The 13,642-nt window shown below is 41.1% G+C and overlaps 1 protein-coding gene across 1 annotated transcript in view; it reads right to left on the bottom strand.

Annotated features, from left to right (window-relative positions):
- Positions 1–5,221, bottom strand: part of LOC107296677 (splicing factor, arginine/serine-rich 19-like) — an 80,091-nt gene extending 74,870 nt beyond the window's left edge. The window contains 1 exon segment of the mRNA XM_015826024.1: positions 4,905–5,221. Within this exon segment, the coding sequence (XP_015681510.1) occupies positions 4,905–5,039 (135 nt within the window). The 5' untranslated portion in view covers positions 5,040–5,221.
- Positions 5,222–13,642: the final 8,421 nt, after the last annotated feature.

Here is a 13,642-nt window from a genome sequence, read left to right as displayed (position 1 = left end):
CGGGGAGCTCAGCCGAACCCCGGGGGCTCAGGAAGACCGGGGGCGACCGGGGGCGACCGGTAAGTAATTCCTCCCGGCCGCCGGAGGACCCAGCACCCTAAATCAGGGTCCAGGCATAGCCTGCGACCCTCCGAGGCTTCCCCATTCCCGCCGCCGGCTCCGCTCCCCTACGGAGCTGCATCCAGTTGATCCGCCATGCAGCTGTTGCGGAAAAAGGTTAATAAACATCAGAGTGTTAAGGCTCCCAAAGGAGGGAGACCAATAGCTATTAGACCCTTTCAGTATGTGCAGATAGATTTTACTGAAATGCCTAAGATAGGGAAATTAAAATATCTACTTGTGTTGATAGATCATTTGACTGGGTGGGCAGAAGCATTTCCTACCACCTCTGCCACAGCTAATGCAGTGGCCAAAGTTATTCTGGAACAAATACTTCCAAGATATGGTATTGTGGAAGCATTTGACAGTGATAGAGGAACTCATTTCACTGCAAAGGTGTTAAAAATAATAATGGACTCTTTGGGGATCAGGTGGAAACACCACACAGCTTGGCACGCTTCTAGTTCTGGGAGGGTGGAAAAAGCAAATCAAACTTTGAAAAATCAATTAAAGAAATTAATATTGGAAACCAGGATGCCATGGACCAAAGTATTACCATTGGCCCTATTTAGGATTAGAACTAAACCAAGGGCCAATGTAGGATTATCACCTTATGAATTGATGTTTGGATTGCCATTGCCAAAAATAGAAGGTGGGGGCATTCTACCTGAAATATCTGATTTGTTTATTAAAAGATATGTGGAACAAGTACTGGGATCTCTATCTTCTCTTCGACAGGAAGGCTTGGTGGCACAAACAGCTCCTTTGGAATTTCCAGTCCATAAGATCCAGCCGGGACAGTGGGTGCTAATTCGTAAATGGAAGGAGGAACCTTTACAACCAAGCTGGGAAGGTCCTTACCTAGTGTTACTGACTACTGAATCTGCTGTCCGGAGGGCTGAAAAAGGTTGGACTCACTACACACGAGCAAAGGTGGTGACTGGACCTGAAAGAGGTTGGACGGTTATTCCAGGACAAGGACTGAAAGCCACATTTAAAAGAACTTGAATGGGTGGTGGAACAGAATCCCCATCTATTTCAAACATCTCTATTAGAATTCCAGGTGACCCCAGACGAACAACAAAAGTGTTGGTGGTGACTCATGAGAAAAATAAAAGTGGCTTTTTACAAGTAAAGCCAATAACTGAGACAGAAGTCACACCATTAGAAACTGAAAAAGTAGATTTGCAAATTGTAAGAATTAGGTGGTAGATGTGTCACCTCTGTAATAGCTAGTGATTATTGTTATTGTTATTGTGAATCAATTTACGGGTGTAAGATACTGTGTAATAATCATGAGGGGGTGGATTCTAATTCTAATATTCCTGAAGATGACACACCAGAACAACCTGGGAAATGAAGGTAAAAATTTGTTTGTGGAATTTGCAGAACAAGTGCATAAGGTGTTCAATTTAACCAAATGTTGGGTGTGTGGCAGGCCTTTGATAGCTCAATGGCCTATGAGAGCAGTTCCTTTGAGCCCACATTTCCTGCTCCCTGACGCTGAGGATTACACTAGCAATTGGACTGATACTAACCGACATATGTGGGAGTTAAGTAATGTTCCAACTGGCTTCTTTTGTTTAAATAGAAGTAAAGGACATCAAATGTTGGGGGAAAGTCAATGTATTTGGACTCAAACATATGACAAGATTCCACTTACAACAGGCCCTGTAAACTGTACTCAACTTAAAACAACATACACTAAGAAACAATGTTCTTATGCAGCAAATAGGTTAAGATTGGGATGCTTATGCAGAAAGCAGAATAAGGAGGGGATAGTAAAACAGTTAACAGAATGGATCTGGGGTTGGAGACCTATAAATGGAACATTAACTGCAGGATTCACTGAATATTGGAACATTTATAAATGGCCTACAGATAAATGTACAAAGGAAGGGAAAGTATATAGATGTGTAGGAACAACCCTGTGGGCTATGCCTGTGCCACATGGAGGACAATATATGACTATAGCACCAGTTGGATGGGATGGCAATTGGAAGGGACCTTTTCCTAAGGGACAGCCAGCAAGAAAAGGGCAATACTGGATATGTGGGTCAAGAGCATATCGAGCATTGCCCCCAAATTGGACTGGAATTTGCTATCCAAGGGTAGTGATACCTGAATTCTTTTTATTAGAAAATGAAAAGGATAATGAAATACAAATCCCGTCGTATAAAAAATATAGGGGAAAGAGGGAAATAGCTAAAGCCCCAGAACAGAGTTGGAAGGGTGTATGGTCCACAAATAGAATAATAAAAGAATTACAACCAGTAACCTGGAATTGGTGGACTATAGGAGGATATAGAGGGCTATATACTTTGACCAATGGAATAATAAGATTACAAGCTGTAGTAGAAGTAATAGCTAATCGAACAGCTACAGCTCTAGAATTACTGGCTACTGAGGTAGGACAAATTAGAGAAACTAATTCAAAATAGAATGGCTTTAGATTATATATTAGCTTCTGAAGGAGGAGTATGTGGAAAATTTAATTACACTAACTGTTGTTTACAGATAGATGATAATCATGAAGCAGTGATGGACATTGCAAAAGGAATCAGGAATGTGGCCAAAGCTCCTGAACAAAAGTATGAAAATATGTGGGGTGATTGGAGCTGGTTAACAAATTGGCTTCCCAATTTTGGATGGTTAAAACAAATATTTATAGGACTAGTGTTTATAGTTGTGATAGGTATTATGTGTTGTGTTTGTCTCCAATGTTTACCCTATTGTATTTCATTTTGCACCAAAACATTGGGGTCAGTAGCGAAAAACATCTCTGGAGAAGATGTACAGATTCAATTTATGTTATCTAATATAGCCAAAAATGAAGATTCATCAGAGTATATAGAAATACAGGGGGGATTGATAAATATGCATCAATATGATAAATCTTCAGAGTCAGTTAAACCTACAAAACAATGGAAACTAATTAAATAGAAACAAATGGTGAGAGTCAGGAAGAGATAACATAAAGGAAGTAAGATAAACCATATAGGCAAAAATAGCTGGGTCTGAGAAAGGAAGAAGAGAAGCCATAATATATATATATAGTTGTAAAAAGGAAATGGCTAGCCAGGAAATACAGGTTGAAGGGGAAAATAGGAAACTAAGCCGAATAAGATAAGAGGAAAGGCACACTGAAAAGCAGGAAAAGAACTTATTGTTTAAAATGGGGACATAAATATATACTGAGTTTAAAATAACCATTTAAATGTCTAATTTTTCTTATTCTTATTGTATATGTGAATATGATTTAATATGTTATCCGGAAATATGTATAAGCGGACGGAAAGAGTGTAACCTCATAGTACCTCAGCCAATGGGGAAAGAGGAGGGCTGTAGCGGCCGGTGATAGGGATGAATAAAAGGAGATATTTTGGGTTAAAACTTTGAAGAGAACCAAGCTTTGAAAGCTTGTCTTCCGCTTATTGCAATAAACAAAACAAAAGGCCTTCACTGTGTCTTGGCTGGTTATTGGTCGGGCGAGCTTGCCTCTGGTCACGAAGGAAAGTAGCCAGGAGCACATAACACTATTTAAAGGGATTAAAGATCAAGATTGCCAAAAACAAAGGGAAGGAATATAAAGTTGGTATATTTGATCAAGGTTAACATATATACAGTATGTTGTTATTACTCCTAAATGTTAATGGACTTTTGCTGATTAGGACTGAATGATGTGGCTTTAAGAATTTGTTTATAAGTAAGAGATGAGATATGGGAAGAAGAGTTCTTTTGTTGTAGTATCAGAAAAGGTTGTAAGTTACTGAAATTGTTTGTACTTGCCATGATGAAGGGGGGAAGTCATTTTTATACTGGATATCTGTTTTCTTTTCTTTACTATTTTTTTCTTTTAAATTTTTTTTCTCTGTTTTCTTTTTACTCTTTTATATTTGTTTTAAGTTTGTCTTAGTTTTTTAGCTTTGTATCTGTAAACTTTAATAAAAGTAGAATAAAAAAGTAAATCATTATCACTATATCAGAAAGGCCTATTCTATGCTGATTCAGAATGTCCTGTTTAATATTCATTAACTACTGCATTTGATGAAATACTATTCAGCGACAAAGTTTCATCTTGTTCCAATTCCTTGAAAATCTTAAATTCAAAAAAATCTTAAGCTTTGAGATACTCAAGAAATAGAAGATTCTTCTTTTCAAATAATTTGTACAACTTCGTGTTTGCTTTCTAATTTTAAGGAGGCTTAAAAATTACTATTGTGGTATTCCTGATGTTGTAATAGTAATGCTAATAAGGACAAAATATGGCTCCTGCTGCAAAACTCCAGCTGCTTCTAAAGCATCTTATAAAGTTCAAGTCTCACTAGTTCTCAAATGAGAAGATACTTAGTCTTTTAATTCACAAAAAAATGAAAGATGTTGCATAGACTTCCTCAGAGCTTGTAATCACTTGGTGGCTTCCAACTGTCATGGTATAATTTTTATTAGTTTAGTAGTTTGTTGCATCTCTTTCCAGTGCTAGAATACCTAACTCTACTGTCACAAAGTAATGTTTTAAAAATCAAGTTGTTTGCACTGATTCCCAGATAACATTTAGACCAAGAGTACAAGGAATATCCACGTTTAGTACAGAATTTAAAAGTAAGGCCTGAGATTAAAAGACATCATGTCTGTCCCAGCAGCACTACAAATTAATTTTGAACAAAATCACTCTCCATGCACCGTCCTAATATGGATCAGTTTCCTTTGCTCCCTGTGACTTTGATTTTTTGTGCTGCACCAGTATGAAACATCCCTTCCATCATGCCACCTCATAATCCCTTGAAAAACAGAGCAGCCATTACCAAAATGATAATGTGGCCAGGACAGAAGATGCCTGATTGGTCCCAATCCAAATCAAGGAAAGGTTCACTGGCTGGCTTCTCACCACTATGTGCAGAACCCTCCCTGACTGGTGAGTGCTCATTCTCCTCTTCCATGTCTGCAGCAGTTACAAATCCTAGATGTTGAGAGGAACAAGAAATCAATGAGAGTCCAGATTTAAGTTCTTGTATTACATGGAGCTCTTCTATTTATACAGAACTGAGGGAATGCTACTACCCAATTTTGCACAAGTTACTCTCATATATTTCATCCTCAAGCCAGAGAATATACCAGGTCCCAGAGGTTCCCCAAAAGCTTGCCTGAAACCCATCATTCAAAACAGAATCTAGTTCATAAATATGGAAATGGTAAGGAGAATTATAAAACCAGACAATAATTTTCAGACTTAGCCAAAGCAGGAAAAATACCTTATTTTAATACAAGGCCTAGTTTTGTAATGTGGGTACATATAAAAAAAAGTATGGCCCTCTACTATTCAAATTTGTGGCCCCACAATTTCCTAGAGTGAGTGGGGCAAAAAAAACCTTGGCTTTTTTTGGGCTGGGGAGCAGCAAATGGATGACTTAAAAACTTGCGCCTTTTTAAGGCCATTTCACCCAAACTCCTGAACTGTCCTCCCCAAACACCAGACATACCCACCTTTAAAGTGTTTAGGACAACTTGCTGCGGACAACTCACCACAGGCCAACTTGCTGCAGTATTAATGCTGTATTAATCATTTCATTCAGTTACTTTTATTATTGGTGACGTTTTCGTCTAAATTATTGTAACTCTTATTTATGGATTTACTTTATTATTATTATTGACTATGGTTCTGTTGAAATTAATTTAACTTTTGTATTTGTTGAACTGTCCCGCAGTGAGTTGGCCGCAGCGAATTGACCCATTCCGCCTTTAAAGTATAGGTCTCACCACTCCATGCAAAATTTGGGTGGTCCTTAAGACAACAAAAGTCGTGTACCCTTACCATAATGAGTAAAGAAAGTACCCCATTGCCTTATATATAAATCTAGTGAGTCTAGATCTCAGTGGAGGTTCTTGGTACACTATACAGTGCCTTAAATCTGATATCAGTCGTGACAAGCTGCTAGAACACAACTGATCAAACAGGCCATTATCAAATTAAAAAATGCTTGAAAAAATATATATTAAGGGAAAAAGCTTTAGCTCTATATACAGCTAGCTTAAATTTCAATGCTCGTGATCCCTTAAGTGATTACTTTTTCACATCCTAGCATAGAATAGAGCTGGAAGGGACCTTGGAGGTCTTCTAGTCCAGCCCCCTGCTCAAGCAGGAGAACCTATACCATTTCAAACAAATGACTGTCCAGTTTTTTTGTTCAAGTTTGTCAAGATCTTTTTGGATCCTGAGCTTGTCTTCTGGGGTGTTGGCTATTCCTGCCAGTTTGGTGTCATCTGCAAATTTGATGAGTTCCCCTTCTATTCCCTCATCTAAGTCATTGATGAAGATATTGAAGAGTACTGGGCCTAAGACGGAGCCTTGTGGGTACCCCACTGCTTACTTCTCTCCATGTGTATGTAGTACCATTGAGGACTACTCACCAAGTACAGTTTGTCAACCAGCTACAGATCCATCTGATGATGTTGTTGTCTATTCCAGCTTTTTCTAGCTTACTAAGCAGCAGGTTGTGGTCTACTATGTCAAATGCCTTACTGAAGTCTAAGTATACTATGTCCACAGCGTTTTGCTGGTCTACTAATTTAGTCACTTTATCAAAGAATGAAATAAGTTTGGTTTGGCATGATCTGTTTTTGACAAACCCGTGGTGGCTACTGGTTATAACTTTGTTTGCTTCTAGTTGTTCGCAGATCTGTTTTTGATTATCTTTTCCAAGACCTTCCCAGGTATTGATGTTAGACTGGTCTGTAGTTTCCTGGGTCTGTTTTTTCTTTCTTGAAGATGGGAAACATATCAGCCATTTTCCAATCATCAGGTACTTCCCCGGTGCTACAGGACTTTTGAAAGATATGCTACAATGGTTCTGAAATAACATCTGCCAGCTCCTTCAGAACTCTGGGATGTAATCTGTCAGGTCCCGGTGATTTATATTTGTCAAGGTTGGATAGGTGTTCTCTTACCATTTTCTTGCTTATTTTAATTTTTGTTTCTAGTTTGACTTTTGCAGTATTTTGGTATGTTGGGCTATAATTTCTTTTTGTATGAAGACTGATGCAAAGAATGAGTTAAGCAGCTCTGCTTTCTCCCTACTGCCTGTTACTTCCTTGCCATCTTCTCTCTTTAGTGGACCTACAGTTTCCTTGACTTTTTTTGTTATTAATACGTTGAAAGAAACTGTTTTTATTGTCCTTGATTTCTGTTGCAAGTCTTCGTTCATTCTGAGCCTTTGCTTTCTTGACTTCATCTTTGCATGTTCTGGCTGTCTGCTGATAATCAGCCTTAGTTATGTGTCCCTCTTTCCATTTTTTGTACTTGTCCTTTTTGTCTTTCAGTTTGTCAGAGAGAGCTTTGTGCAGCCATGCTGGTTTCCTCTTGAATTTCTTGTTTCTCTTTTTCAGTGGTATTGTGCTGGACTGGGCCCCTATGATCATACTCCTCAGTGTTTCCCACACTTCTTGAGTTGTTTTCCCCTTTAGGATTTTTGTCCATGGAATCTTTCCTAGGTTTTCTCTGAGCTTGTTAAAATCAGCTCTTTTGAAGTTTAAGACTCTGGTTGGATTATTTTCTATTGCTTGTGTTTGCATTATATTGAATTCCAGTATGACGTGTTCACTTTCCCCCAGGGTTCCGGCAACTCCCTCTATCACTTCTTCTCAATTAGTAAGGATTAGGTCCAGTATAGCTTTACTTCTAGTTCCCTCCTCTACCTTTTGCATGATAAAGTTGTCAGCTAGGTTGGTTAAGAATCTGTTTGATCTCCCACTCGCTGCAGAGTTTGTCTCCCAGTTGATATCTGGATAGTTGAAGTCTCCCATTACTACTGTGGTATGCTTCCTACATATGTTTGTTAACTGATTGGCAAAGAGTTCATCTATTTCTTCTGATTGGTTGGGTGGCCCGTAATATACACCTATGGCAATGTCACTTTTTTTCCTTTTATATTGACCAGTATACATTCTGGAGGGATTTTATCTTTGATCACATGCATTTCTGTAGATATGTAGTATTCTCTTACATATAGTGCAACTCCCCCTCCTCTTTTTGTAGATCTATTTCTTTTGAACAATTTGTATCCATCCATCAGTCCATTCCAGTCATGGGTTTCGTCCCACCAGGTTTCTGTAATGCCAACTATATCAGACCCTCCCTCATGTACTATTGCTTCTAGTTCACCGTTTGTTCCCCAAGCTCTGAGCATTTGGATATAAGCATTTAAGACCTTTATGCCTGTCCGTGGGTATGTTTCCTGCATCTTCTGATTGTTGTTGGAGTTTTTCTTTTTTTCTCATCACTCCAAACCTCATTGGGTTTTTTTTCTTGGGATTTATGACTGGTTTTGTGTTCTAGAGATTCTAAAGATTGGTCACCCTTCCCTGTCAATTTTACTTTAAAGCCCTCCTGATGAGTTGGGGCAGTCTTTTTCCAAGTACATTTTCCCTGTTTTAGTGAGGTGCAGCCCATCCCTTGCCAAGAGTCCTTCGCGTAGGAAATGTAGTCCATGATCCAGGAAACCAAAGTTTTCTTGGCGACACCAACCCTTTAGCCAGTGGTTTATTTCTAGAATTCTTTTTCCCCTGAATGGGGGTTGGCCTTTCATTGGGAGTACGGATGAGAACACTACTTGTGCTCCTAGTGCCTTAACTTTATTGCCTAGTTGTTTATAATCTCTCAATATTGTACTCAGGTTCTTTGTTGTGTCATTCGTCCAAATGTGGAGGAGGAAAGGGTAGTAATCTGTGGGCCTAATTATTTTGGTTAGGTTCTCAGCCACATCTTTGATTTTTGCTTCAGGGAGACAACATACCTCCCTGGTTTGCATGTCCGGTCTGCAAATGGCTGATTCTGTTCCTTTGAGGATAGAATCTCCTATTACCAACACTTGCCTTCCTTTTTTGGGGGGTGCAGTCTGTGGTGCTTTTCTGTTTATCTCAGGTGTGTTTGTTGATGTGACTTTTAGGAATGTTTGGTGTTGTTTCTTTGCTAGATGTCTGCATGTTTTCTTTGAGGGGGAGGTTGTGGGTCTGTGTATTTCCATCTAGGGGGAGAAATCGATTGCTCAATTTTAATGGGCCTGCTTCTGGTTGGGTTAGATTGGGCAGTAGGGGTTTGTTAGATGTCTGCTGCTTCTTTCTTTGATTATTGTGTTTCCTTCTATGTGTGACATACCTCCATTTGTCTTCCTCCAAGGGTTTATCAGTAGGGTCAAATCCTCTGGGAGTTATTTGTTCATTATTTGGTTTGGTTTGGGTATAGCTTTCTTTCGTAGGTTGGAGTTTGGCTAGAGTTGCCTCTAAGTCCCTTACTTTTTCCTCTAATAGTTCACATAGTTTACAACTAATGCATGTATAATTTGGGTGTTCTTTGGGCATAAGCACATACATGGAACACGTATTGCATACCACAATAGTATCAGTCACCTGTTCCATGAGTTTGTTTGAAAATCCCTCTTTTTGGTTGGTGGATGTGCTTTGCTGTTAGCCTTGTTTCTTCCTTCTCTGTTCTAGGTAATTGTGCCTATTTTTCCCCCTATCCTTTTATCTGCCTGTTTGTGCTCGTTTTTCTACCTTGTTATTTATTTAACCTTCTTACTATTATGTTAGTTTTATTTATCCTTTTCTTCCCTCTATTTTTGTTAAAGTTTTTGAGCTCCAATTCCTTTTTATTCTTTACTGGGGGTCTTCCCTCCCTTCCTATTGGGACCTCAAACTTAATTGTTGCCTTCACTTCCATTGCTCGCTGCTCCGGCCTCTTTGTTGTTTTCTCTGCTGGCTCCCTTCTGTCTTTCGGTGCTCGTCTCTGCTCTGGTCAGGCCTCTGTTCAGCTTTCTGGTCGGCTCAGCTCCGCTGTCTGGTCTGCTCCTCTCAGCCGGCCACTCAGCTTGAGAGATCAGAGAGCTCTCTAGCTCCAAGGGTCTCTGTTGCTGCTGCTGCTGCTGCGTTCCCCCCCCCCTCAGGTTTTGCCGCCTCCAATTCCTCACAGCCAGGGATTGCTGTAGGCCTTTTGTCCTCTGCCAGACCAGGCTAGCAGGAGGCGGGGGAGGGTGCTGTTGATCTCGCTGGGGAGGGAACACTGATCCAGTCCTCCACCTGAGGCAAGTCCCTACTGGGGAGGGCTGCAGGGCTGGAAGGAGGCAGGGAGAGGGCTGTGGGAGTCGGGCTGTCTCTGTTTTGCTGGGCCCTGGGTTGGGCTGCCTGGCTGCCCCCTCGAGCTGGGCTGCCTTGATTGGGGTGTGGGCCTAGGCAATTGCTGAATAAATGCTGTGACCCATCGGTTCGCTGCTTCCAAACAGTCTCCCTCCTTGTCTGCTGTTCAGATGCCGGTTCACTGCTCTCAGTTGCCTTTTTTTCCAGCATTGGGCTGTTTAGCTGTGCTCCGGAGCTGTCTCTCTCGTTCTCTGTTGTCGGCTGCCTCTGACTCCACCTGCAGCCATTCATTCGCTGCACTCCTGTTTGCTGGTGTTTTCCTCCTTGCCCCAATTTCTTCTTTTCCTTTATCCTTTCTATCTTCCTTATCTAACTTTCTGCTTCTTTTTCCTCCCTTTTTCCCCTCTCCTAGTACCTTCCTACTTAGTTTGGTTACTTCTCTCCCCATGATCCGATACTGCTTCCTACGCTGCCATCTTGGAAAAGAAAATCATGTTTAGTTGAAGAAATCTATGCCTGAAGCTACTAAATCCTTTCCTACTGTAACTATCCATGCCTCAATTATTTCCCTCTGCTGGACCACTCTTTTATGAAATAATTTTCTCTATTTTTTATAAATCCTGCAATTGCCCTTATCTTCACATCATTTATCCATCTCTCTCCCCAATTCTTGGTCCACTGCCTTTAAAAAAATACCTCTAGAAAAAAATGAATGAGAGCCGGAAGCCCAAGATGTGGCGTTATTTAGTGGTAGAGGACAGACTTCAAAATTGAAAGTTAAGAGAGTAAAAGGTTCTTCTTCTCCAATCTCTGAATTATGAAGATATTTAAGACCTGACTTTCTCACCTTTGATGAGAGAATATACTAGATCCAAATAGGTTTGTTATTTCTCAATTCTTTATTTTTACTAAACCAATTACTTGGCAGATATGTAAAGACCTTTGCTAGACTTTCATCCTATGTGAGAGGACCTACATAAGAAGCTTCAAACAATGTTTATTTATATATCTTAACAAGTCAATTATTCAACTGCTTTATTTACAGTTACTTTATTTCTAAAAATTCATTCCAGCATTACTGTGTAGTATTTCCTTAAGATCCCCCAAGGAAAGTTTCCTATTACCTTTTACCCTTTCAAATCTTGTCCTTCCACTTTGCACCTTCTGCATTTCACATTAAGACCACACAGAAATCTGTCCATTCTATTCAATGCACACATACACTTTACTTAATCTCATACTTATCTAGGTAAAATGATGGTAGATGGGCTGCTGAGGGCCTGAAAATTTCTGCCATTCAGAGTAAATTGTACAGACTAAGCAGTCTGCTCGGTATTTGCATTATTTTCTCCTCTGGTCATATTGTGCCCTGACCCCAATTAATCTAATCCCCTTCCTGCCCTGCACAAATGCCATAGTAAGAATTTTGCCAAACGTTATTCAACTATAGATAGGTGAGTTGGTTTCCTTTAGATTTTTTTTGAATTACAGCTTCTATAAACATGCTCCCAATCAAATACTCAGTCTGTGCCCTCAAGAGTTACTACATCCCCCCACCTCCTTCAGACTAGTAGGCCCCAAAGTCCAACGTGTCCATACCTAAACATATGCCACAAAATTAAGGGTACGCACACCTTCCATGTCCTTTTTTCCTGGATAAACGGTAACCTGATCAACGGGACCTGTCCCGAGATATGCAAGTCCCAAATGCCATCAACATCAACCTCATGCTCCGTTTACCATTTCCTTCCCCTCCACACTTCCAGGCGAGAGACCCTGTAAGTGAGGGAGCCAACCAAGGGCTTCTTCCCCCCCCCCCTTACTGTATATGCACTGCCTCCACTTCGAGGTAAGACCTCTGGTCGGTCCTGCCTTTCCTTTCTTTTCCTTCCCCCTTTAGCAATTAACGGGCTCGCCCCACAGCCTTCTCTTACGTCACCGCAAAATGACCCACACCCATCTTTTTAGTGCTCGCTCCTGCATTGCATACACCTAATTATCTCCCTTTCCTACAATGACGCTTTCTACACCCCCAACTCCAATCACAGTATCTGCTCTTCTCCCAACACGCCTCCCAAACCCTTTCCATAATTACCCGGCTTCACCGGGAAGCTGGGCCCTTCAGTCCAGCCACCTCAGCACAAAATCAGGAGGCGCGGCCACCGCCGTTTAAAACGTCCAAGCCCGGCTTCTGTGGCAGCCATTTCACTCCTTTCGGCCTTACGGCGGGGAGGATAACCGAGAAGGGCGGGGCACGGGAGACCAACGAGCGTTCTGGGAGATGTAGTTGCGATTGGCAAGGTTCTTTAGCGAAGACGGAGGAAGCGTCCTATAAAGTTAAACTACCACAGTGCCTCCAATCGTCTTAGATTTGTAGCGCACACGGTATGATGGGAGATGCAGTACCGAAAATGGTATGGATGGGCCCGTATGAGAACGACCGATCCCGGAATGCCATGCAAGACTAAGGGGTTACGGTCTTAAATAGTTCGCTCGCAGGCGATATAATTGCCTGTGCCAAATGATAGAATACGCCATGTGCGGGATGAGAGAGGGTCATACATAGGCATCCACATGCACACTCAAATGAAGCACGTGCATATTCGCGCTCGCCTTAGCAGCGCTTTTTATCGCTTCGCCTGCTAGTTATAAAAGAAGCCAGAAACGGTATCAGGGTTAACGCACATATCACAAGCCATAACTCCTCTATTTTTAGGTATCCCATGCTAGCCCTGGCAGAAAGCGGTTCTGTTGGCCAAACTTTAAATAGGCCCAGCCAAATGCTGAATTTGTTTTTCCCTGGTGCGAAGACCCCCACCTAATACACAAATTGGCATAGCTTTTATACACTTTTGGAAAACAAAGGGAAATGATAATTAGCAAGCAATAGGCAACAAGCAGCCAAGTACTCACCACTGTGAGAAAGGAAGAAGTTTAAAAATAAAACGGTCACAATTGATTAACAATAGAAGGATTAGCCAAGCCCTGCACGTAGGCACTAGATTTCAGGAGGCTTGGCTAGAAGACACACTTAACAAGACAAAAGGATGGCAGAGAGAAGTTCTAAACAATGTAACTGAGGGGGAGGGATGATGTATTCTGGCTAGGCGGATCGGACAGATTGTGCCCCCGGAAGTCCTCTCAAATGGGACCTAAGGGGAGGGGATGGGGCGTCGCGACAGGAGTGTATATAATGTTATGAGTTTGAATATTTTTGTGTGGTCTCTGGGTTTAGAACTTCCTGTTGAAGTCTCTCACCAGGATCCACCGCGCTTTGCAAACCGCTTTTCTATTTTCTGCAGAATAAACTCTTTTTCTTACCAATCCAATTTTGTTGGTATTTTAATCACGTTTCCAACAAATTGGCTGCCCAAACGTGGGGCCTTGGGCATCTGTTCCTGCATCTTCGGGAGGC

The sequence above is a fragment of the Protobothrops mucrosquamatus genome, unplaced genomic scaffold (genome assembly GCF_001527695.2).
Source record: "Protobothrops mucrosquamatus isolate PMUCROS unplaced genomic scaffold, P.Mucros_1.0 scaffold2931, whole genome shotgun sequence".
NCBI classification, from domain to species: Eukaryota; Metazoa; Chordata; class Lepidosauria; order Squamata; family Viperidae; genus Protobothrops; species Protobothrops mucrosquamatus.
The sequence above is the reverse complement of the archived record's forward strand: the minus strand, read 5'-3'. Positions and strand labels throughout refer to the sequence as shown.